The sequence below is a fragment of the Chelonoidis abingdonii genome, chromosome 18 (assembly GCF_003597395.2).
Source record: "Chelonoidis abingdonii isolate Lonesome George chromosome 18, CheloAbing_2.0, whole genome shotgun sequence".
In the NCBI taxonomy this organism is placed as follows: domain Eukaryota; kingdom Metazoa; phylum Chordata; order Testudines; family Testudinidae; genus Chelonoidis; species Chelonoidis abingdonii.
The window spans coordinates 13849632-13874726 of record NC_133786.1 but is presented as its reverse complement, the minus strand read 5'-3'; the positions used below and the strand labels follow the sequence as shown (position 1 = coordinate 13874726).

General features: G+C 51.8%; 2 protein-coding genes across 7 annotated transcripts in view; one reads left to right on the top strand and one right to left on the bottom strand.

The window, feature by feature from the left end:
• The window catches only part of CBL (Cbl proto-oncogene), a 60386-nt gene extending 53032 nt beyond the window's left edge, over positions 1-7354 (top strand). The window contains exon 16 of the mRNA XM_032780554.2: positions 2584-7354. Within this exon, the coding sequence (XP_032636445.1) occupies positions 2584-2858 (275 nt within the window). The 3' untranslated portion in view covers positions 2859-7354. The remainder of the gene's footprint in view (positions 1-2583) is intronic.
• A 1772-nt stretch (positions 7355-9126) lies between these two features.
• MCAM (melanoma cell adhesion molecule) overlaps positions 9127-25095 on the bottom strand; it is a 36320-nt gene continuing 20351 nt past the window's right edge. Inside the window, exons 2-16 of one of the 6 annotated variants that reach the window (XM_075073451.1) lie at positions 22903-23030; positions 22267-22477; positions 21672-21742; positions 21342-21429; positions 20791-20970; positions 20224-20351; positions 19589-19745; positions 19093-19214; positions 18667-18808; positions 17092-17213; positions 16740-16878; positions 14120-14158; positions 12751-12892; positions 12040-12157; positions 9127-10939 (exon numbers count right to left, since the gene is read on the bottom strand). In XM_075073451.1, the coding sequence (XP_074929552.1) occupies positions 10910-10939; positions 12040-12157; positions 12751-12892; positions 14120-14158; positions 16740-16878; positions 17092-17213; positions 18667-18808; positions 19093-19214; positions 19589-19745; positions 20224-20351; positions 20791-20970; positions 21342-21429; positions 21672-21742; positions 22267-22477; positions 22903-23030 (1817 nt within the window). In that variant the 3' untranslated portion in view covers positions 9127-10909. The other 5 variants (XM_032780535.2, XM_075073452.1, XM_075073453.1 and 2 more) reach the window with 5 other exon arrangements.

Here is a 25095-nt window from a genome sequence, read left to right as displayed (position 1 = left end):
TTTGGATTAGCAGTTGGCAAAACCTACCATATTCACCTGGTCATCAAGAATACTCCTCTGTGGAAATTAGCTTTACCTGTAGCACACACTGTCAGGGGAAGTAAGACACAGACTGTAGCTGGACTTTAAAACTGAGCTTTCTGATGTTGTTGCCCCTAAAGACATTGGTAAATCTGCAGGCAAAGACAGTAAGAAAGACCAGTCTTTGATCTTCTGTGCTAGGTCAGACTCTTGGGTATAGTTCTTTGCCAGCAGATGGAGCTAGTGTTCTGAAACTGTTTGGTGATATCCACCCTGTAGCGCGAAAGGACTTGCTGGTTATTTCTGTCTCCAGCCAGTAGAGAATAGTGCTGTCCTGGCTAACACAGACTTGTGAAGTGAAAATCAAGGCTCACTCTGTCCAAGAATCCTGTTTGGGCCTGGGACTTCTCATTCTGCAGCTATCTAGTCACTGCTGATGGAGGCGCTGACCACCTTGGGGTTATTAGTCTTACATCTTGTGGGGCTACTCTAGTGAGGAGTTCAGGCTGCCTGATTCCCCCCAGGAATCAAAGACTATTCCCAGAGGAAGAGGATGTGATAGCTGTGGCAAGGGGCTCAGGGGGAGAAGTAGGAAACTGTGCTTCCTGCTCCCAAGCCCTCTAACCTAGCAGAGACTCTAAGCAAAGAGCAGCTCAAAGTAGTAGATTCTCCAGGCAGCACCTTCCAGAGGTGTCTTCCTTGCCTTGATCACTGCCTTCCAGGTCCCAGCTTTCCTTCCTGCAGAGCCTCCAAGAACTTGTTCCCTGAGCTGCTGTGCAGACTTCCAGCTCCCACTCCCTCAACATGCTCTCCTCCAGCCCTGGGAAAAGCAGCAGGACTTTAATACGTGTGCCACACATGCCCTTCCCTGCACCTCCTCTCATTACTCCACAGTGCTCATGGAACACTATGGGTGGGATAAAAGAGGAGCAGAATCTGCCATCTTTCTGTTTCCAGCTGTGCCACTGACTCACTGTGTAGCCATGGGGTTAAGGGACTTCTTGTTTCTGGGCCTCAGTTTTCCCATCTGTGAAGTGGAGATAATGGTATTGTCCTCCTTTTGTAAAGTGCCTGGAGATCTGCAGATGAAAAGTGCTTTAGGAGGGCTAAGTATTATGATTTGGGAGAGTGTTCGTTGCTGTCTGAATCATGGGGTATTGGCTCTTGTCAGAGGCTGGCTACTAGGTGGGAGGGACCATTATGGCAATGGCTGTGCTCTATGTCCTGTGCCATAGAATGTAGCTTCCTTTACACTTGTAACAAGGCTTCATACCCATGGCTACTGTTTCAGCATGACCTGCTGTCTCTGAAACATGATCCAGCTTATGGTGAAGAACTTATTTCTAAGGCAAATTGTGGAGGGAGTTTCTCTTCACAATTGTATGAAAGGCTTTTTGGTTCTTATTAAGCTGCTTGTTTTTCCTGGAAGATTAGTGGGTGAGCTGAACTGCATGTTGGTGGATGAGGCAGCTTCAGTGAATTTGTTGCCTGTTGTGCTTTTGATATGTTTTCCAGAGAGTCTGCATCATGGTGACTGCTTCCTTCCTGACACCAGTACTGCAGGGCTGGCTTCTTATAACTAGATTGTTTGGGGGTTCTTACTCTAAGGACTTGTAAAGGTTACAGAAGTTCATCCTATTGGAAAATGCCATCTTCAGGCACCTGAGGGATTACCCTGAAAGGCAAATCAAACGTTAAGATGTTCAACATTCATGCTGAAAAGTTTCCAGTGATTTGAAAAGCAGGACAAAATGTTTTCTACAGCCGTCAAAGGTTAAAATGAGAAGACAACTGTAAGGAACCTGGGATAGCAGACAGTGATATCTGAAGGGGTAAAGTTCCTATACACTGGGCAGATTTCCACTGGCAAATCAGTGACTGGTGTTTCTGTTACCTTTTCACAAAAGGATACAACATGTGGCCCTTGGGAAGGTAAACGCTGGAATAATTCATTGTGAGGAAAGGCCGAAGAGGCTGAGCTTGTTGATCTGCTATAGCAGGGTTACTGTTAATAGGTAGGGTACCCTTCCACTGGAACTATTGCAGAAGGAATGGGGAATGTGGTGCAGAAGTGCAAAAGCAAGAGCAGACCTGGCCCTGAGGCGAGAATGGCCAGGTCTCAGTAGAAAAGAGTGGTACCTGATAAATTAGGTAATATGTGAGTGGTTAAACAGGGTTTTTCCCCAAGCCTTAGAAACACATTGGGATGCGTGGTGAAATCTTATGCATATTCGTTGTACTGCATTGTTTTTCCAGACTTCTACTCTCTTACTCTCATTTTGATATCTGAGGTTTGCTCACACAGGCTTACCCAAACAGCTCCCATTTGCTTGATCTTGTTTCTATAAGCAAAGCCAGTAGGGTTTGCTAATGATTTGTTAAACCTCTGTAACCATTTTTGTGCACCAGGGAAGAGGAGATGAGATAAACTGAAGCTGAAGGGACAGGCTGGCTGAGAAAAGTGGCTTGTGGTCCAGTGCTTCTACAGAGTTCTAAAGCTGCCTGTTAATGCAACAAGCACTTGTCGTCTTGCAAAAATAACACAGTTGTTTCTCCCTCCAGGTTCTTCTGATGGCTCTCAAGTTCCAGAACGGCCGCCGAAGCCCTTACCGCGGAGGATAAACTCTGAACGGAAAGCCGGGAGTTGTCAGCAGGGTGGCGGTGGCACCAGCACATCGCCCCAGCTTTCCAGTGAGATTGAGAACCTTATGAGCCAGGGATACTCATATCAGGACATTCAGAAAGCACTGGTCATTGCACATAACAATATTGAAATGGCCAAGAATATTCTCCGGGAATTTGTCTCCATTTCCTCCCCTGCACACGTGGCCACATAGCACATCACCTCCCTGCCTACAATTTCAGTGGACCAACTGCCTGGGCAGCCCACAGCCCAGCTGCAACCGCAAGGAGGAAGGGGTTCCTTGAGAGACTTTGTGCTGAATCAGCCCTGCCTCTTAAGAGAATCAGTTATCAGGTTTCTGTGGTTCCAGATTTCAAAGCAATGGAATGAAACCGAGCGGATAGATGTGTATATGGCGTGTGTCTTGGCATCGTTTTGGAGTCCTTCACCCCCACCTCTTGTTTGGGAGTACAGGTTTGTTTCAAAGGGCATTGGTAGAAATAGGAATCATGACAAGTGATTCCAGAGCTGATGCTCTGGGGGTGGGGGAGTGTTTTGTGCTGTGAATTCTAACTGAATGCTCTGAAAATGTCGCCAGGTTGATGTGGTGTGTCCTGTGGCTCATGGTACTAGACTGGGACCTGTTCACTGCTGTGTGTTTGGCTCAGGCGTTTTAGACCAGTCTGCAGGTGACCCTTCGCTGGGAATACATAGGAGATCTAGGAAGAAATGATTAGATAGCTTCCGTCACTGTGGCATTGCTCCTGTCCCTATAATTATTACTCACAATTGAAGTCCTCCCCTTTAGCCAGGATGCAAGTGTGACTGGCAGCAGTCAGGTATTTTTAACTCCTTAGTGCTGGGAGATGGATTTCTCTCCCCATGTATCGCATTGCCGGCACTGGATTCCAGGGAGTTGGATAGGTTGAACTTTGGAGCGGGGGCCTTTTGGGGGAGAGTAGGCATGGAGAACTGGCTGCGGCTTATCCTTTTAACCCAGAGCATTCTGTGCTTCAGTGCTTCAACTTGCTTACAGCTGTGCTGGATTTGAGCAGCTACCACTGGATACTGCCATGCACTCTTTCTATAGGAATGTTGCATCTGGTAAATATGATGATTTATTTGTCTAAATTGCATGGCGGCTATAGCACACTAATGGCCTTCACACACATTCCATCCTCTCCTTTAGAGAGCACTTGTGGGAGCCACTCACCTGTGTGCCAGGTTTTGTGGAGTAGGTAGGTGCAACCAATGTGTATCATCAGTATCGTGTCAAATTTGTAGCAAAAAATGCAACAAAATTCTTTGAGGTTCTCTGCCACAATAATAGGGGGCTTGCTTTCCCTTTCTTACACCAGGGAATTGTCAGAGCTTGTGTCAGAAAGGAGATCAGAGGAAATTGTGTAGTTATGAAGCAGTCAAACTGGACTTTAAAAGTTGGTGTTCAACTAGTATTTTGGAAAAACCTGACTTGCTAGTAACCCGCTTAGTCAATCCCTTTCAGTTTGTGTGTCGTTGGTGTTCACGGAGTGACTGATTCTGTCAGAGAGGAATTAAATCGAATAGAGATACAGTGACCATAGTTTGACAAATGGACAAAATGTGCATGTATTCAGTGCACATTAACTTTTCAGATTGTGCCCGCAATTATTTGGCTCACTGTTGAATGTCAGTAGTATGAATGAGCAGCAGTCGTGACTAAACGAATATTTATGGCTTGAAATATCTTTAGGGGATGCAAGACTGTTTGATGTAGTTCATTCCTTTTACAGAATCTGGTAATCAGATCAGCACCTTGAAATTGACAGAGGGAATTTAACAAGTGTAATAGCAAATGTTACAGAAGGGAACAAAGTACTAGATGCTCATTTTATGTGGAACATAATGCTTCTTTCTGAATCTACAGCCTTATCGTTGTAAGTGCAGTGGGATCTAGGTGACATAAACGCATGGACTGTCCTCTTTCCTCCCTTCTTGGTGAAGAAAATATTGTCTGGAATGCTAGGGAGAGCCACTCTCTGGGCGGGGTACAGTCACTGCCCATCAGCATTGCTTCTGTTTCAGCGCCAGAGGGTATAATTTGCAAACACAGCCTCATGCTGTGGTTTGTGTTGGTGCAAGCTGTGGGAGATGCTGACTGTTCACTGTAATAGTGCAAAGTCAAGTCTTGTGACTTCAGCGTGAGTTGCATGTGCATTGCTGAGGGCAGAGTCCAGCCCTAGTGAAGTTTTGAGCTGTGAAGAGAAGGGTGATGGTCTCCCCTCCATGGAATATACCTTTTCTCCTCTTCCTCTGCCCATGCACGTGACAGACATGTCTTGTGTTTGTGTGAAATGCTGTGACGATACATAGCAGGCCATGGTCAGCCTGTCTTTCTGCCCTTGTTGAAAAGCAGGTCTCGTGCAGGAACAGCTGAGGTTGGTACAAGGGCAGCTTTGTTCTCTTATTACATCTGCATGACACAGTGGTAGTTTTGATCCTGACTAAGCAATTTCTGGAGTATCCAAATCATTTCCTGGTCTTTGCTTGTCCAAAACGTGCTTCAGAAGCAAATAGCGACCCTTCTGACATAAAGGCTACTCTTTTCTACCCCTTCTTGGTATCTGTCTCCAAAGCTGCCACTAACGCTACATTGGTTTTGCAGCCACTTCGCTTATAACTTTCTCTGCCAGGTCAGCCTGGGTGTTTCAGTGTGCATGGTGCTTGTATTTTCAACAGGGTGTTGGTGCTCCTGCCATTGCTGGAGAGCAGTTAAATTTAACCAACTAAAAAGCCTTAACCTCTTGTCCTGCCATGCAGAGCACATGTTGTTGAAAGCAGCCATGTCCTATTCCTTGTGGACAGTCCATTTTCACAGGCTCGTCCTGTTACTAATTAGATCATGCCTAGCAAAGCTTTGACAGACCTCTTTTCAGGGGAGGTTCATTGCCTGTGGACGTCATTCCAGGATTAGAGATTTGAAGGCAATCCTTGTGGTGTGGATCTCTGACATTATTTTTATGCATGTGTCTTTTCTGCCCACTGTTTGTGTCTTAAACTTATTTGAGGAACTTAAGTGGCTTTTTCTCCTTGAACACATGAATGTTAGTTACGGTCTGCGAGTGTTGCCGAAGCATAGCCACGCCAATGGCGCTTCCTGAGGTTGTTCTCTGTGGAGTAAAGTCAAGCACTTTGTGGTGTGTTTTCCTTGCTGCTTTTCTTCTGCAAAGGTTACCTTATGATGGCCCCATCCCACCCCTGTGTCTTTATTCCAAAAGCTCAACTTCTGATTTTACTTTAAAAGAAAGAAATGGAAGGGGAAAAAAAGCCAAATGTCTAGTGCCTTTCTTAAGGGAATGCTGCATCTTGAGGCTGAATCTGAGTCCCCTCTTGTGAAAATGTAGAGCCTCAACTAGACCAGCTTTACAGATGCCTGTGAGTGCAACTGCTTTGAAGGGGACAGAAGCAGGGGTGGGTGGGAGAAGAGAGAGAGAGATGGGCAGGAGTTGCTTCAAAGATGACCCTGTGTTTTGTAGCGTTTCAACTGTGGAAGTTTGTTACCTTATCCCTGTTACTAACGGTGACTTGTCTGGATTGGTGCTGTAATAAGCTTAGTGTGAAGACAGTAGAATTGTAATACAGGATTCTTTTTGCTTTTAACAAAACCAGTCAGAGTTCTGGTCATAAAAATGCTGTTTGTCCCCCACCTCTCACCCCAGGAAACAAAGCAAGCAAAATACAGTGCAGTGAGAAAGGAGCTTCACCAAGTGACAGTCGGCAGGTAGCTGTGGCTGCAGACATGTGTCTCCCCATTCCAAGTTTGCAGCCAATCCTTCAGTTGTATGGGAATCTACAGGACAGCCAATTCCCACAGGAGGGTGGTAACAGACATGCTGTTGCTTCTCTAGGTGAAGAAATCTGCCTGCTGACCTGCACTTGCCTTGTTCCTCTCGGCAGGTGCTGCAGATTCAAGCATTAAGCAGTTAGTGCCTCTCTGCTGGTTTGCAGTGGCTTTTGCTTTCTTTGTAAACACAGCTTTCCCCATGTGTCCCTAACTGCTACCCAAATCCCAGGGCAGCTGGATAGGTTCGGGGAACAGCACATTGCTTTATGCACTAAGACCCTGTACATCTTTCCAGCTAATCTAGGGGCAGAGTAATTGCTGTACATGTGCATTTTAGCTGACGAAGGACAACAATGCAGTTCTTGTGGCTTTTTTTAATGTGCCCCAGTTTAAAATCAGAGCAGGAAACAAGAAAATTATTATTTTTTAAATTCCTAATATAAATCTTTTTTTGAAATTCATGGTGGGGGAGAAAGAGTAGCTTTTTCTCTTGAATAATGAATACCAATTTATATAATATCAGTGTTAAAATGTTGAGATTTTCACAAAATATTTTAAGAAGTATAATAGTGTCATTAATATAAAAAAAATTTATATTAGCAGTATTTAATCCTTTCAGACCTGTAAAGAATAAGAAAAACAGAAGGTAAATATTCTTACAGAAGGTAGCTGAGCTTTAAGGTTCATTTGATTTAAAGTCCTCATTTTGTTTTGCAAATACATTGTTAATGTTTAGAAGTTATACTAATGTTATTTATTAATTTTTTTCATTCTTGTATGCAGCCCACTAAAGAGCTTTTTTGTTTTGAATTTCATGCACCTGTGTCAGTAAAAAACAAAACAAAACAAAGTTTTATTTTTAAATAAATTTCCTTTGTTGTAGCATATCAGTGAGGTGGTCTTAATGTGATTCATGGAAAGTACTGCTCTTGAAACGATCACAAGCATCTTCTGTGTAACAGGGATGAACATTAAAAGCTGAATACTGCTGGCTGGGTGTTCTTAACAACCAAAGGAACTGATAAGAGGTACCTGAGATCTTTTAAAGGTTGTTCGGTAGATCCTAATACAAACTGGCATTATTAGGGTGGACAGCTAAGGCCTGGTCTGCACTAGAAAAGATATACCAGTATAACTGTGTCCTTTACAGGTGGATTTTTCCCGCCACTGGCATAGTTATACCAGTACAAACCCTAATGTGGCTGAAGATATACTGCTACAGACACTTCCTGGGTTACGCAACCCTAGAATGGAACGCTTGTGTAAGTCGGGGAGTGTCTGTACAGGGTGTATTTCTTCCTGAACTGGAGTATGGTATAAACACTTGTACCAGTATAGCTGCATCCACAGTAGGGTTTTCTTCAGCATCAGTCATACCAGTGTAGTTAAAGCAGCAAAACACTAGTGTAGACAAGCCTTGAGATGCTGCAAGTTTGTCTTCAACTGCACAGCCCTACTGAGTGAGGATTCCTCCTCATTCACAGAACCTTGGTCCCCTGCTAACACATGGGTTGTCAACACTGCCTCTTCTGAGCAAAGGGGGGAAATATAGGAAAAAGGGTCTGTCACCTGCTAGGATTCTAGGAAAGCATGTGCTCCTTAGGCAATGCAAACTGGTACCTGAGAGACTTCATTCTTATAAGAGACTAATGAGAAATGCCTCTCTTCAGTTCGGGGGGGGAGGTGTACTCTTGACCTGTTATGAGAGATGACTGTCAACACATCTTACATGAAACTCTTGTGTCTGCTTCCTCTATAGCAGCAGCACAAATACAGAGTTAAGTCAGGGGTGGGCAAACTATAGCCCCTGGGCCACATCTGGCTTGTCAGACCTTTTAATCCGGCTTTCGAACTCCTGCCGGGGAGGAAGATCGGGGGTTTGCTTTGCTCTGCATGGCTCCTGGAAGCAGTGGCATGATGGGTATGTTCCCTCTCCAGCTCCTACGCGTAGGGGCAGCCAGGGGGCTCCGCATGCTGCCCCTGCCTCAAGTGTCGACTTCTGTAGGCCTGGAGCCAGAGTGGGGACATGCCACTGTTTCCGGGAGCTGCTTGAGGTAAGAGCCAGCTGGAGCCTTCTCCCCAGGCACCTCCTGCACCCCAATCCCTTGCCCCAGCCCTGATCCCCCTCCCCCCTTCTGAACCCCTTGGTCTCAGTCCGGATCACCCTCCTGCATGCCAACCCCCTCATTCCCAGCCCCATCCTAGAGTCTGCACCCCCAGCTGGAGCCCTCACTCCGCCCTGCCCCAGCCTGGAGCCCCCTCCCACACCCTGACCACCTCATTTCTAGTCCCACCCCCAGCCCGCACCCTAAGCCCCTATTTCATGAGCATTGATGGCGCGCCCTACAATTTCCATATCCAGATATGGCCCTTGGGCCAAAAAGTTTGCCCACCCCTGTGTGAGGTGGATCTAAACCAAATTCAATCTAACAAATGAGAGCCCAGGTTCTTGTGTCTAAGTGGGAATGCAGTAGTAACTCCTGACTCAGTTGTGGGCGTCCATTATAAATGCAGCAGACGAATGAGGAGTGAAGAGAGGAGGAGGTGAAAGCACATGCGCTGAAGTCATGTATTGGACAGTCCACACTAGGGAATGTCACCAACCCTAATTTAATTTCTCACTGCGCCACTGTGAACGGAGACAAAGTACAGCCAGTCCTGGAAGTATTTTGGCTTTTTATTTTCACATATATAAAAAAACCCCTGCAAATATCAGACAAACTCTTAAATTTACACACAAACCAACAAAAATATATATATATATATATATATATATATAAAAAACAAAAGCTTTTGCTTCTGATATTTCTAGCTCACAAGTACAGCTCACCCTTTTTGTTAATGAGTTGGTTGCCTCCGCTGCTGCAGAGAGTCTCATTAACCACTGAGGTTAGGTGCATAGGAAAGGAGCTGATATTGTTTTGCCCAGTGTTAATATAAAGCTGTTCGTTGCTTAAGTGTTGGAGGAATGGAAAATAAATGGCTGGTTAAGTAGCAACTATGGAGCGTGTAAGCCTAGATGAACCAAATTCTACAACTTGGTTTACTTCTCTAATAGGAATGGAGAAGGAAAAGCAAGGGGCTCATCTCCTCAGTGTTCGCCTGGGGGCGGGGGAGAGGTCCTAGGGCTGAGGGAAGCAACAGCAGTATATGCTTGCAGGCTGGGTGGGGCTCTGTTTGGTATCTCTGAGATAGCACCAGTTCAATATTCTGTGGGGGCTCAGTTCTGTCAGTTTCTCTTCTTGTTCACAGATGTTACCTGTTGCCCCGGCCTAGGCCAGAGAATGGAATTTTAGTCAAGGATAAGTAATGTTTTATCTAGTGAGAATACTTTAAAAACAACAACCCTAGAGAGGTGCCAATATTTAAGCATGGCATAAGCTTCTCTTCATCAGCCTTGACTTCAGACATGGGTGTCGGGAGGACCTGCTCATTTCAGCAGTGGTACAGCTTAATTAGCAATCTGCCCAAGGTAGCCATGTTCCTTAGGGAGGTAGCAGGTGAGAAACAAGGCCTAAGCCCTCAGCTAAGCAATGCCACATCATGCAGCTTTAAAACTTTCATATTAACGTACTGTTGAGTCCAGTCCCTGCCGAACCCTCGGAACGACAAGGAGGCCCTGCTTTTTACTGCACATAGAACAAAGATCCTTTCCTTTCAGCTACTTGTTCTCAACAGAGTCACTTGGGAAAAACAAAATCAACTCTTCCAAGAATGCAGCGCTCTACCTGCAAGATGAGAGGCTGTGAATCTAAATCAGCAAAACAAGAACAATTTAGGGACAAGCTAAGAGAACTAACCATTTGGCACCCTACAATCCAGCAGGTAAATTCCACCTCCTATCTGTAATTCATACTGTGCACCCATTGTTCAGAGACTTAGCTGGATGCTGCTAATCTAAACCAGGTAGTGGGGCTGGGGGTTTTTCAGTTGGAAGGAGCTCCAATTAAAAGCACAACTTTAGCCCTGACAAACCCAGACCTCCTAGTGCTCTAGCCTACTTTCAAGAGGGCAGGGGGCACTTATCTGCTGTGAATTGTAGGTAAAATGCTTCTAGACACACCACACACACACACACACACCCGCCCCCACAAACACACACACAACTGAAACAATAAAAAGCTAACGGTAACATTCCTGATAAGGCCTTAAATTCTTCCACCTATCAGGGCAATGTGGATGTTTTTCAAGAAGTGTTTTTTGGCCTCTGAAGCAGTAAGTCAGTCCAGATTTGCCACTGCTACTGTGATATCTTTCAGACCATTGGCTAGTGTACTGGTCATGGGGGAGGCTGTGGTATTCCTCCCTGCAGAGCAGTCTCAGCGGTGTGATGGGTTTCAAGGTCTCTGGCCATGCTCTCAGGGAGCTGGAGCAGGGTTGGGAGGTGGCGATCCAGGAACAGGCAAGGTTTGAAGGAAAAAACACCTGGCGGGTCCCTCACTCTAGTTCCTCAGATCGATGTATTTCTCTGCCTTTGGACAAGAAATATGTAATTAGAGGTAATCACCGTGCAGGTTCTCCCTCCTCCCCCCCCGCTTGTGACCACACCAGCTGCTCAGAGCCAACCCAGTGCAATGGTTTCCTGGGTAAGTGTGACTCCTGAAGCAGTGGGTAGAGGCAGCGGAGGCCCCTTCTTCCACCATTCTGTGGTTGAGTGATGATCTGAAGGCTACTGGGGCATGTGCTCATATACATCGATTTGCATTAAACAAAGGAACATGTGAGCTGAACTGGAATTGTCCAACTGGAAACCTCTGCATGTTAAAACTAGACAAAGCACTTTAGGATAAAGGGCAGGAACAATCCTATATTGGTGGCAGGGGGGAACTGCCTCTTTAATTACTTATACCCTGTGGAGTAGCTTCCTCTGGGGAGAGGGAGAAAGCTGTCCTGCGGCAAAGCCCAGTAGTTAGGGCTGCTACCTTCTTTTCCTTTTCCTTGCAGTCCCATGGCTCAGGACACACCGTGCCCTGGTGTTCATGGATCTGGTTCTTAGGCATCTACCAAGCACCTAGAGAGTCTAGGTCCCTACATGGGCTTGACGGAGGCCAGAGATTCTCTAGCCTATAACGCCTTCACCCCTTAGCTCTGGACCAGGCTGACCGTGAACGAAGAGGGGACAGGGAAACCTAAGGGCCGGGATCTGTGCTTTCTCCTGGTAGCCAGGGGAAGTGACCAAGTTCACGGTGAAAGCGCTGCAGAGGGGGAAGGGAAAGTTTATAGCAGACAGGGAAGCAGTTTCAACACCACTACTTCCCACTAGCATGCAGCAACACATCCACATCTCAGCCCCGGCGCTGACTGAAGTGAAATGAAAGCCTGACACCACGAGGTCCCCCACTTCCCTTATTTACTGCTGATGATGATGGATGATGAAGGCCCATGCAAGATCAGAGGTGCTGGGGACAGCAGTTGACAGCTGCTTCCCCAGCTCCAGAGGAGGCCTGCCCTCTGCATGAACGGCAGAGCAGAGCCACTCCCTGTGCCCTTCAAGCATCACTGCTGCTCCTGGCCAGAGGCTGCAAAGGGACACCCAGCCCCCGGAAGGTAATTGCATGGAGAGCTGTCCTACCTGGTCACCTGCAGGTCTCTTCTCGCTGTTGGCACCCTGCAGAAGCCCCGCCTCTTCGGGAAGTTTATCTGACTTAACTTCAACTACAATCTCGTCTTTACAGGCATCTGGCCTCGTGCTAGGGGGAGGGAGGTGACAGTTTTCAGACACATTTGAGGTGCCCAAGCGCCTACGGGCTGAGGCGCAGGAGTCCAGGCCCTTTGGCTGATTCCTACGGGCTCCCAGAGGGCAGAAGGAAAAGGAATCAGAGCAAAATCAAACTCTGGTGGGAACACAGGCCGCGGGAAGCTTTCAACGACTCCAGCCTCTGCCAGCAGGGGGTGCTGTAGGGGAAGGGGCAGGAACCCTGGGATAGCAGCCATGCTCAGTGCTGCTGGAGTGTGGAGATCAGAGCTGCTCTGGTCACACTAGGGGTGGCTGGTTGATAGGGAAACTCAGCTGTGGCTCCCTTGCAGCGCCTGCTTTGGGAGGCTGTGCCAGGAGCCTTTGCTGCGGGGAAGCTCTTGGTTACATTACATCCAGGCCTCCCACCCCCCCCACATAAGAACAGCCGTGAGGCATCCTAGCCCTTCCGGGGGTGGTGGGGAGAGAGCAAGGTGTCTGAATGGGATGAGATGGGAAGCGTGAATGATTTGGTGCATCTTTGAGCCAAGCCCTCGCTATCCGGGAGGCGGGGGAGGTGCAAGCGCTGCAGGTGCGAGCTATGCTTACATGTCCTGCTTCCCGGTGCGGTTGCAGGGGATTTTGCCTTTCTTGTGCAGGAAGTAGAGCACAGCGCCGAGCACAGCGATCACCAGGATGCACACGATGACCGCCACGATGATCACGCCCTTGCTCTCCTGGATCTTTTGCTCTGCTCACAACAGACAGATGCCTTTACTGCCTGACCCCACGGCTTCCCCGAGAGACGCCCGTCGCCTTCCACTCGCACCAGTAGTAGGTAGCACTCTTACCTCTCCCCAGGCTGCATCGGAAGTGCATTGAAGGGGCAGGGGGCACCAGGAAGAGAGGGGGATGCATGCAGAACAGCTAGCGCAATACATGGAGAGGGGACCTCAGGTTCTGTTCCTGGCCCTGCTGCTGGCTTGCGGGGGGCAACAATATGGATGTTTGTAACGTGCTGTGTATTAGGCGTTAATTCCAGTGATGGGAGATCCCCTCCTGCTGACAGAGGTTGTCTCTTCACTGGCGACTTGGCATCCTACGTGCTTAAGCCACTTCTGGAAATGGACCTTAGGCACGTTTCACCCATCATCTAAACCCGCGGGCGGCTTGGAAACGCGCCGCTGACATGGAAGCACTTCTCATCCAAATACCGGGTTTCCGGCTCTAATTTAGACCTCCCTCTGCAGCATCTGTCCCCCAGTGCCACGAACCGAGGGCGTGAGAGCCCTGCTGAGTGAAGGCCAAATAGTGGGGTGGAAACTAGGGGCAGACTGGGCTGAAGGAGCCCCATTGTAGTACCCATTTCTGGGGCGTAATGGGAGGGCCGCACTCTGCAGACAGTGGGGGACGCGAAGCCATCAGCACAGCTGTAGGCAGAGGGGAAGGTTGGGAGTAGGTGCCTGGAGGGTGCAAAAAGGTGTGCGAAGCGCTCACACGGTGAAAGCAGGCCGGGGGTCTCAGGAGGGAAGGGACCAGCTGGGAGGAAAGGGGTCCTGTGGGCTACTGACCTTTCTTGATTGGTTCCGCTAGAATGCCAAGAAAGAATGGAGAGAGAGCACTGAATGAAGCCCATCCCTCCCCGGGGTGGGAAGGTGCTGAGCAGCCATTCACCCCATTGGCTCTGGGACTTAACCGCCCACCCTTGTGCCCCAGGGCAGCTCACAGCGTCTAAAGTTTAGGACTAGGTGCCCATGGCATCTCTCCGTACCAGGACACCAAGGGATGACTTCAAGGGATGTGGCTGCTATTCCCCAGCCACCCCCACCTTCCAGGGGCCCGGGCAGTGCTGCTTGGCCATTCTGGGCACTCAGTTTCATCTCTGCCCCTCCGCAGGGTTGCTTAATGTGTGGGTGAGATCTCGTTACTTCGACCACTGCAGGGACCATTGTTCAGCACGGTCACTGGGGGCACTTACCAGTAGTGTTGCCAGAAGAAGGAGGTGTCGTCATCGTTCCTGTAATGAAGACAGACACTGGCTGGTTGATTTGATTCCTCCCCTCTCGGTGGAGCTGGGAGCGCGTTAGCATGAAGGGTGCCTGCAGCAGCATCCCAACCCAGCGTGCTGCTCTGCACCAGCTAGAGGGAGATTCCAGCCTTGCCTGTGTGCAGAGTGTTGTTGAAACACAGGGGCTGGAGCGGGCGATGCCCCTCTGCACACCCCTGGGCCACTTTGCAGACATGCTCACTGGCTTCCCCCAGCCAGTTACAGATTCACTCGTGTGCACAGTCCCTACGCTGCCACAGGGACCCAGGGGCTACCCTGGCCAAAGGGGTGGTGCGGGGGAACTAACGAGATGATGAATCATCTTTTCCACCTCGCTTTCTAGGACCTAAATGTCCAACACAGGCACCTCTAACAATTGCGCTGAGAACGGATCACGCAGCATGTGCTACAGCCGAGCAGCTGAGCTTGCTCTCCAGCCCAGAGAGACGTGGGAAAGAAACATGTAGGAGACTTTGCATTTGGAAATTATCAGCTGGCACACAGGGAAGGTCAATAAGTGTTAGTGAACTCAAGCTGCCCTCCCTGAAGCCAGGCCAATGGCCATCCAGCAGCAGGCCTCAGAATTCCCCTCTGTCCTTTGGCAGCTCAGATCGGAGAGCCATGTGCGCTCAGCATCCTACCTGCTGATCTGAAGGACACAAATAAGCATTCATTGTTCGGTCTTCCCCATAGCCCTGCTTTTGCATTATCAACAGTGCCGTTAACTAAGTCCTGACTGCCGAGTCTCTGCTATTAGTTGTGCCTGGGCTCTAATCAAAGCCAGCAGCTCTTTGATTCCAGGGTGAACTTGCAAATTAGGAAAACCACCATTTTACAATGAACCCCCTTGATGCCTCTTTCATGGTCGCTTTTCAAGTAAAACTGAGCTTTATATCTTACAGTGCAGTCTGTCACCCCGCTTGCTTAGCTCACCCTTTGGAGTGAGGCAATCAAGAAAATATCGTAGCCCCTTCGGGCCAGGGAATGTCACTTTGTGCAGCACCTAGCATGCTGGGGCCCCGATTCTGGATTGTGGCGCACAGCAGCTCCAGTAATAACCCATGGAGGCTTGGTAAACAGTAGCCCTACAATTCACGTTTTGCCTTTATGGAAGAAGTTGTGGGTGGGTGCTTCATACCCTGCAAAGTGAACTTGGCGTTTGGATTTGTAATCCACAGGGAGCTGAACCCTGAGCAAATGGTTAAGAACCAACACGTTCTTCCATCAGTGCAGCAAGAGACCAGGAAAGTAGATTAATCCTACCACTGAAGAAAGAGAGTCTCTCCGCATGTCTCTTCACAAAGGTGAGTTCTCTTCAGGTGAAAACAGCTATGAGTTAGAACTCCTTGTTACTCAAAAGTAAGTAGGTACACAGTGGGTTTGTGTGGCAATCACAGTACTTTCTCCTACTAGTTGTAAATAGAAAGTAAGTGGCCCTCCCTGTTACGGCGTTAATGATCTCTTCTGGTTCACTGCAGAGAGGAAAACCTGACTTTTACAAAGAGAGACGGAAAAGTTCCTCCTCCACTGGCAATTCGCGTCTTGTCCGTCCCGCTTTCCCTGGACCCATCTCTCCTGACTGGCTGTGTTACACGACCAGTGACGCTGGACTAAGGCTCCCAATCTAACACTGGATCACGTGAGTAGTCAAAGGAAATACTCATGTACTAAGAACCAGATCTTGGGAGGTGCTGCGTATCCTCAACTCCCATTGACATCAACCTGAGTAGAGGATGCTCAGCACCTGACAGGATGAGGCCTTGACAGAAAGAGGAAGAGATTATTATTAAGACTTGTAAAAATGGCAGAGAAGCTCAGAACTTCCTCAGCAAAATCAGACCAAGCCAGACCAGCTACTCCTGACATGTCTGAAGTGGAACCACCAGCTTGGAAAGGGAGACTTGGGTGCTGTCTGTCTTTCTCCATCACAGCCAGAGCTTTTCTCTTCACAAATATTTGGGTGGAATTTTCTGACTTTTGAAAATTCAGGGGACCCAGCAGGTAGAAACACTTTCATTTTCTGTGCCCTGTCACTTCTTTCTCCAAAAATCAAAGCTTTGTTTAAAAAAAAAAAAAAAAAAAATTGAGCTGGCTGATATTTTGACAAAACATGTATTACTTTTTATTTATTCTTCTAGCTCTGATCCTAAAGAAGGGCCCAATTCTCATTTACACTGAGGCCCATTTATACCCTGCCAGTGCAGCATGAATGACTATCAGGCCTGGAGAATGCAAAGCCCCTTTGCAGATCCCCTATTCTATCCATCTTTGGGTGAACTGTAATTCTCTTCACAGGCAGGCTGAGGTCTATTGGGGTTGTGTGGGCCTGTGCTTTGAAGGCTACATGACTGGTGTCTGATGCTCTTCGTATATTGTGTATTTTGTTTCTAATCAGAAATATATAAAAAAAAAATTAAAAATCATTAAGAAAAAATGGTCTCCCTGTTTTGTGAATTGGAGGAGGAGGAGAGGACTCCAGTCTGTTCTGGAGTGAGAGAAGGGGATTTCCTTCATGGGGCACTTCCCCTGTCAGTGTGACCAGGAGACTTACTCAGCTGCAGCGTGATGTGATGACTGCTATTGCCAACCTCATTAGTGGCCGTGCAGGTGACTCCTGACTGCAGCAGTTTTGGGGTGACCTGGACAGTCAAGTTGCTGATGACACGGTGATGGTCTGTGTGGTTTTGGACCTGGGGGGAGATGGAAGAGAGTGAGGGATGCCACTCAGGAGGGGAAGAAGTGATCACTAGCCCATGGGTTCCCAACCAGGGCCTACGACTGCCCTCCCTAGTTGGGGGTTCCTCAAAAATATGTTACAGGAGACGCCTGAATGGAAGAGGTCAAGAACTGCTGTCTAACCCCCGGGTCCGTTCCCTGCACTGCATCCAGCAGATGGGTCTCACCTTTCCATTGATGCTCCACGTGATGGTGGGCTCAGGGAGGGCAGCAGCTTTGCACATCAGGGTCACCAGCTCGTTCTGTTGCACGAGCACCAGGAAATCCTTGGAACTGATGTGTGGCTTTGCTGCAGGGGAGGAAGAAACACAGAGCAGAGGGGTCAATCTGGCCTGGGACAGATGGGACAACTTCCTGCAGTGTCCTTGGGAGACTGTATTGAAATACACTTACGCATCTTTGGGGGGCCCATTGCAATTGATGAACGGTTTGTCTTATTGTGGGCTGGGATTGCATGCAACCTCCTGAGGGGAGATGTGACAGCTGGGGAGGAGGGGTGTTTCAGAGGACTATACTGAACGGTGGACCAGGCAAATATGGAATCTGGGAATCTGTGTTAAGTGCTTTTCCTGTGGGGGGAAACCAAATTCCCCATCTCTGGTTGTGCAAAACCGCAGCCTTCTGAAGCTACTCCCTGTGGAGTGAGCCATTGTTTGCTGATCACCTGGTTCACAAAGCCAAGATCAAAGGCCCAAGCCCTACAAAGGAAAGACCCGAGCTATTTATGGTGATTCGGAATCTGAGGCGCTAACCACGGGGAAAACCCAGTTGTGGGGTTTGAAGAACCTGAGGCTGCAGTCGGGGGTGACGGCTGCATGGAGGCTCTTTGGTTGTTTGTAATCGTTTTTCTTGGCTTTCACCTTAAGAATCAATGCGCTTGTTTAGAAAGAGCTGTGTCCAGACTTGTGACTAGGGGCAATGACAGCTGTTCACAGCCTCCATCAAGGAAGCCAAGTACAAGCACGGATGCTGCCCCGTTCAGGCAGTCTGGCTTGCTAGGACTAAACTGCAGCCTGGAAAAACTCCAGTCAGGAGAGAGAGAAATGTGACTCTCTGCCTAAGAGAGGTGAGAGCTGAGGATCCAGGAGCCTAGAGTGGGGGCCCTCAAGGGCCAATGGAGCAGGAAATACAGGTGCAATTATCCAGGACTGTGACATGGCCTCCCTGCAGCCATCTGACCAGGTGGGGGGAGATGCACCATGCTCCCCAGGCACAGGGCACACTTGCATTTAACAGAAGAGTAAAGAAGTAGGTTGGTTGTACGTGTCTCTGCCAGCTCATTCCTCCCAGGCCCAGGGACCAGCAGGGCTGGGATGGAAGCAGTCAGGTTGGCAGGGGCGGCTCTGGCTTTTTTGCTGCCCCAAGCATGGCAGGCAAGCAGCCTTCAGCAGCTTGCCTGCGGGAGGTCCCCAGTTCCGCAGATTCGGCGGCTTGCCTGCGGGAGGTCTGCCAGTCCCGTGCCTTCAGTATACCCGCCGCCAAATCCACGGGACCAGGGACCTCCTGCAGGCAAGCTGCCGAAGGCTGCCTGACTGCTGCCCTTGCAGGAACCGGCAGGGTGCTGCCCCAGGCACGTGCTTGGTGCGCTGGTGTCTGGAACGGCCACTGCAGGTGAGGCCTGCGTGAACCACTAGGGCAATTCCACGGGCTCCTTGCTGGATTCCCCCCCCCCCCCCCAAGCTGTCTCCTTCCCTGAGCCTGTGCAGGAAGGGGGTGGGGATACGGCAGTGGCCAGCACTTACTGTGAACAGCGACGTTCACCTGCTTGGAGCGGAAGAGCCCTGGCACCCCAGTCACAGCCACCTCACAGCTGTAGTTGCCAGAAGATTCGAGGGTGACATTGCTCAGTTTCAGTTGCTTTCCTGACCTCAGCAGTTTCCCCTTCTGGAAAAGGAGATGAGCAGGCTAGTGTCCAACTGCCGCAACCTCGCCTCTTGCCCGGGAGCAGCATGTGGCCGAGGGAGCAGCTGGGTCTTCCCAAGCTTTCCAGCTTCACTCAAAGCCCTTCTGTTGTGGGGCAGGGAGAAAATCTCAGTCCCTCGGGGTTTAGCGGGAAGGGAATATCCTGCCCAGGGTGGGGGGGAGTATTAATGAGGTTTCATCTAGTTCTATAGGTCACTGGAGCATTGTGCCATTGCCTGGGAGCAGCTGTACGCATGGTTCGTTACCTTTTCCTTCTTCCACCGAAACTCCAAGGGCTTGGAGCCTCTGGCATCACAGGTCAGGGTTAAGACTTCTCCCTGCTGCAGCTGGATGGGCCCCTCGGGGGTTATCTTGAGCCCTTCGAGGTCTAGGGAGAGAGCAAGCGTGGGGATGAGACGAGGTGCCCTTCGTGTGGCCAAGGGCTCGCTGATGCTGGTACAGAACAGAAACTGGTTCCCAGGAGCCAGCCTGGAGCATGGACACAGGCCACGGGGGCTGCCAGAAGCAGCCGTTCTCGAATGCCACCTCTCTCCAGCTGGGGAACTGCTCTTCCGGTCAGCTGGCATCATGGGGCCCTGAATCGCCAACCCATCAAGCTGGAGGGGGGTGAGTCGTGCCTCCACAGACATGGGCAGGCAGCACTGCACAGATTCATGTGGAGCTCAATGGGAGAAGGGCTGGGACAGCACAGGGCCCAGGAGGAATCTCCCTGCCTCCTCCTCCCCCCCGGCCATCCCTTACAGTTCACAGACAGGTCCGCCGTGTCTTCCAGCTTCATCATGGAGTCGAGGTCGAAAGTCCGGCACAGGTACCGGCCGCTGTCCTCCTTCTTGACCTTCCGCAGGATCAACACCCCGTTGCTGGAGGGTAGGTCTCTCTCCTCAGGCTGGGCACCCTCCTGAGGGGCACAAGGCAGACGGGAGTGGGGGTACGTGGGCACACACATAGCTCATGTTGGCACCAGGAGCAGGGGTGGAGTTGCTGGAGGTTTGTGGCCCTCTAGTCCATTCCCCTGCCCTGGGCTGGGCTGGAACTGGTGCCCTAGTCAGGGAGGTGGGGGGGCAGGCAGAGTCTGCCTCCCATCTCCTGATCAAGCCCCACTCTGCGTGGAGCGGGGCTGGAACCAGTGCCCTGGCACAGCGATTATCCCTTTCCTTGAGCTGTCCAGCCCTCTGCAATAGATTGCTAGACTGGGGCAGATGGAATCTGCAGCCCCCTCCTAGCGCAGGAAGGGTGAGCATCGCCATGTACAGGGGAGCACAGAGACAGCCTGTGGGGAGCTCAGTCAGGCAGCCCCACATTCAAGGCATGCTCTGTCAGCCCCTGGGCATCCAGAGCCTTCCTGCCCCGGCCTGCCGCCCCGCCCCTTTGCTCACCTGCACTTTCAGCAGGTTGTACTCGGGTGGGGGGTTCCCGTCCCCCTCACAGCGCAGTGTCACTTCGTCCCCTTCCCGCACCTGCGGCTGGGGAGACTCTATCATCAGACTCAGGTTCTCCGTGGAATCTGGGGTGCAGAGAGAGAGACATGAAGAGCCTCGGCTCAGCTGGGACAATGGGGCGGGCATACCAGGGGGCCCAGGAGAAACTAGCAAGTGGCAAACAGGAGAGGGGGAATCTGATAGATGCTCTGGCTGGAGAGCACAGGGGAGAACAGACTGACTCCACCTACGTCCATGCTCAAGCTTCAGCGTGTGGGGCCAGGACCTGTGCGGATGCCGGAGGTACATTGCAACATGTGGCAACAGCTGGAGCTGTGGATCACTGCAGGCCCCCGCTACCATCTGCATGCAGAGCAACAGCTGTCACGTGGCAGTGCCATGGACGTCACAGCCTGGTCTATTGCAGCATCAACCCTGCAGTGCAGGGAGTGTTATCGCCAGTATGGAGAGTCGTTCCCCTTCCCCTGGGCCAGCCTGGGCGTGGTTGATCAGTCCCAGACTCACAGAACACTGTGACGTTGACCTTCTCAGAAGCGGCAGTCTGGTCGGACCCCACGAGGCGGTAGCTGACCTCGCAGTGGAAGCGGGACTGACGGTCCTCACGGCTCACGCGGGCGAAGAGGCTGCTGCTCACCGTGTACAGCCCGCTGGACTCCTTGATGAGGGTGGAGAGGATACTGACTTCTGCTGGGCGAAAGCAGGTGATGGGGGTAGTGCCAAGAGGGACTGAGCACCTGCAGACCCTGTTGGCTCCAAGGAACACCCCCTCCCTCTGACCCTGGGATCCAGCCCTTGGAAGGAAGGAAAGAAGGAATGGAGATGTACAAACTTCTCACCCCTGGGGCTGAGCAGGATTGCTGTGAGCTTTCTCACAACAGTGCCCATGGGCACTCCATCACCATGATCTTCCTTGCAGCAGGATACAGGATTATCCTGAGCATTGTGATCCCGGAATTGCCTGGGTGGGTCCCTTACCCCAGCTCCCCAGGGCTGGCCCCCACAGGCTACAATGTACCTAAGCAGCCCAAGGAGAAGGAGCTGGCCCCAAAACTTACGTGTGTCGTCCTGCCACAGGGGGCTCCCGTTCTTGTACCATGTGATGTTGGGGGCTGGAAAGCCATTCTTGCTGACGCACACTGCAATCTGAGACAGCAAAGGGAGCACTTGGTACTGAAAACCTCTCGGTCCCCGTGCAGCACCCCCTGGTTGCCCTCCCCACATGGCGCAGCTTGTGCTGGACAAGGCAGTTAAGATTCTCCCCACCCCTGGTGGCACTGAGCTTCCTGCCAGTAGTCTCCCACCTTCTTCTGGGTGCTTCCCCCCAGCAGTGTTGTGGCCCCCTCGGTGCTAGCCAGCCTTCGTGGGGCGTGGCTGGCTCCCCTCACCTTTGGGATCTCCTTACTCGTCACTGGGATGCCAGCGTCGTTCACCTGGATTTCAGGAGGCTCCGGGGTTTCTGGAAAAGAGCAGCAGTCCAGCCAGGAGTTTGGTGTCAGGTGGACAGAGAGGGAAGGGAAAGGCCAAGTCCCCGACCCCTCCCCAGCCTCAGCCAATGCCATGCAAGGGGGTACCAGATCCAGTCTGTGTTCTCAGTTCTGTCCTCCACCGTGAGCCTGTTCCTACCTTCCCCCTGCAGCGGTAGAAGATGCGACCCTGGGAGTGGCAGTAGTGGCTGGCGCTGGGCAGCTGCGTCTCTCTCACTAATGCCCACTCCTTGTGATCTACGGCAGGTGCAGAGACACTCCCATGCTGCCCTGCTCTAGGATCCCGGCTTAAATCAGCCTCCACGCCCCCGAGCCAAGCCCTGGCAGGGGCAGGCAGCCCTGAGCAGGGGAGGGGGAAAGGAACATGGCAGCTCCTCGTGTGTCCCCAAGCAGCAGCAGCAGCAGCATCCAGCGCAGGGGCTTGTGCTGAAATGCCAATCATAGGCTGTCGCCCTGCCACTTCCCCCACCCTGGTGCTGGGCCCAGCAGCACTCACTGTAAATGTGGAGCTTGGTCCGGTTCTCGCCCACCCCTGAGCTGCCAGCCCCGACCTGGCACACGAAGGTCCTGGCATCCTGCAGGGTCACTCTGCTGATGGTGAGGGTGAAGTCGTTCTCCATGGCCACCCGGCCCTTGTACTCTGGGTCCACCTCAAATTCCTGTCCACGGACCACGTAGTAGATCTTCGTCCGGCTGCGTTTGTCGATCTAGAGGGGAACGAGAACGAGAGGGACTCGCCACTCGGGCCTAGGACTCACCCGGTGTGGGGCCCTCTTTATGCCATAGGTGGTGGTGGAGGCTTTTGTTAGCACAACGCCCAGGTGGCTGGGACACGGGTGTGTTGGGAGATGTCTCCTCCAGGAGCCAGGCAGGGAGATGGGGCAGGACTTTGTCGCTCTCACTGGGACCTCCCAACTGCCAGCCTTTGCCAGGCCAGTGACTGAGCTGTTCCAGGGACCTTATTGCCCCACAAACTCTCCCATGCGAGCCCCCTCCTTTCTGCCCCCCCACCATCTTCCCGTGCCCCCTGCTTCTGCCCTATTGTTGTTCCCCTGCCCCTTTCTGCTGGGGGGCCCCAATCCTGCCCCGTCAGTCCCCCACCCTGGGCCTCCCTGTGGGCGCTGGTACTCACATAGAACCAGTTGATGTAGGCGTAATGGCTTTCCCCGGGGAGGGAGAAGTTGCATGGGATCCTGGCCGTCTGGCCCAAGTCCACCTCCACCATCTCCAGCATGGAGACCTCGACTTTGCTGGCCCCAACTGCTGAGACAGGGCACAAGGTGATGGGGGTGGGGGATGCCACACAAACACTGTGCTTGAGGTAAGCATGGGGCAGGAGAACATCCCCCATTCTCCCCCCGCCACCCCAAGACTCGACATGTGCTGTTGTTGGGGCTGAACAGTGCACAATCAGCCCCTCAGGAGAGAGGTGGGGAGCTGAAAACCCCTGGCGAAGAGCAGAAGGGCCAGACCTGCCCCCAGGAGGTGCCGTGTCTGATCCCCCCATGTGCTGGAGTCGTTGTGGGCACCATGCCCATGCCATGCCATGGCCTGGTACGCAGATCCCACTGCCCACAACGGAGTGGCTCCTGTTTGCAAGATCCCTGTGCACACACAGGCCTTCGTGCCCGTGCCTGAGTGGGCTAAGCACTTCCAACCCACCACCGTGAGGGCAGCTGCAGGGGGTGCCCAGGAGGAGATCACTAGGTGAGTGGCAGAGTTGGGGTGAATTTCCAAACACTGTACAGACCTTACCAGCCCTGTTTGACCCCAGACCTGAACAGGGTCCCCACCCCGGCAAGCCAGCACAGCCCCACACCTCCCAGGCACCCTCCTGCAGCCTGCCCAGCCCCTTCCTCCCCACTCCCAGCTGCTACATCCACTATGGTCCTGGTTGTTCTCTGCACTCTGCCCCCGATGGTTCCCATTAGGCAGCAGTCACTGCTACAGTCCAGCTACCCTGCCATGTGCAGCCAAGCCCCTAGTCCCCTCCCATTCTCACTTTTCACCCCAGTCCAGCCCAAGTGGGTGTGTGTGGGGTTGAGGAGGGCTCACTGCTTGCCCAGCGAGAGCTTGTTAACCCCTGTTGGGCCGGCTTAGCCCTGTCTCTCCACATGCAGCTTAACACCTTTGTGGCCAAGACCCTAGCAGCCAAGTAAACTAAACTCAACACGTAGTTTGGGGTATGCCCTACTTCCTTCCCCTTCAAGGGGCACAGGTTCCGATCCAGCTGCTGGGGGGGTGGGATGGGGCATAGGCCTTTCCCTACTCAGGGCCCAGCTGAGGTTGGGTGGGAGCATAGCTCTCTGGGGTCGGGTGAGACAAATCTGGAAGGTCTCAGTCACTTTCCCAATGGCACAGGCACCCACAGCACTGGCCCCCAAAGCAGCGGGGCCTAGAATCTGAGCGCCGGCCCTCCATAATATTCCCTCTGCCAGGGCTGGGCAAACTGCCTGCTCTGCCCCCTGCAGCTGCCTCCACACACCCCCTTCCCCAACTCTGATTGATTCAGGAGAATAGTCCCATAGACAGGCCCGGTGCAAGCAGTTGTCCCCCCTACCCCTCCCCCCCCAGGCAAGACTCTGATCTCCCCCAAGATGGCAGAGTGGGGAAGGCAGCTGAGCCCAGTAAGTCACTTTCTAGATGCTGATTAGAGCAGAATGAGTGGGGATTAGACAATTAGCAGCACAAGGGGGACAGTGGGGGTGGTGGGGGTGCCTCCTGGCTGCTTTGCTTCCTCCCCCCGCCCCATGTCCTTCCCCTCAATGTTCTGGGAAGACTTCACTTCTGGGGCAGGATGTTGTGCTTGGCTGAGCTTGACGGCGACTGCAGCCCCATTGTTAGGACATCTGCTGGGTCTGAGGTGGCCTGGCTGGCAGTGCCGGTGGAGGTGGGGACAGGGGGCATGCATGGCATCCGGGATCATGACACACACACCCCAGGGGGAAATTCTGGCCTCTTGGTCACATCCGCAGCTTCATCCGGCCCCGGCAGGTGGAGGATCGCTCAGGAGCTGCCATTTCCTCAAGCCTGGGGAGTGAGGGGCCGGGGCTCCGGCCGGAGAGGAGCGGGCTCCCAGCTGAGATGGCACCAGTCAGCTCAGGGGCCTGAACTGGCACGACACAGCGCCTGCCGCAGCACAGGGGGGTCGTGCCTGGCCCAGCTTGGGCCATGGCGGAGGGAGGCTGCTGGATCCCACCCATGGTGGAGGGGGCAGCCTGGCTACATCTGAGCTACCGTGTCTCTGGCTGCTTGTGGAGCAACTGGCAGAGGAATCACCAATCCACCCCCTGTGCAAGCAGGGCCGGAAACCCCTGTTCTCCCC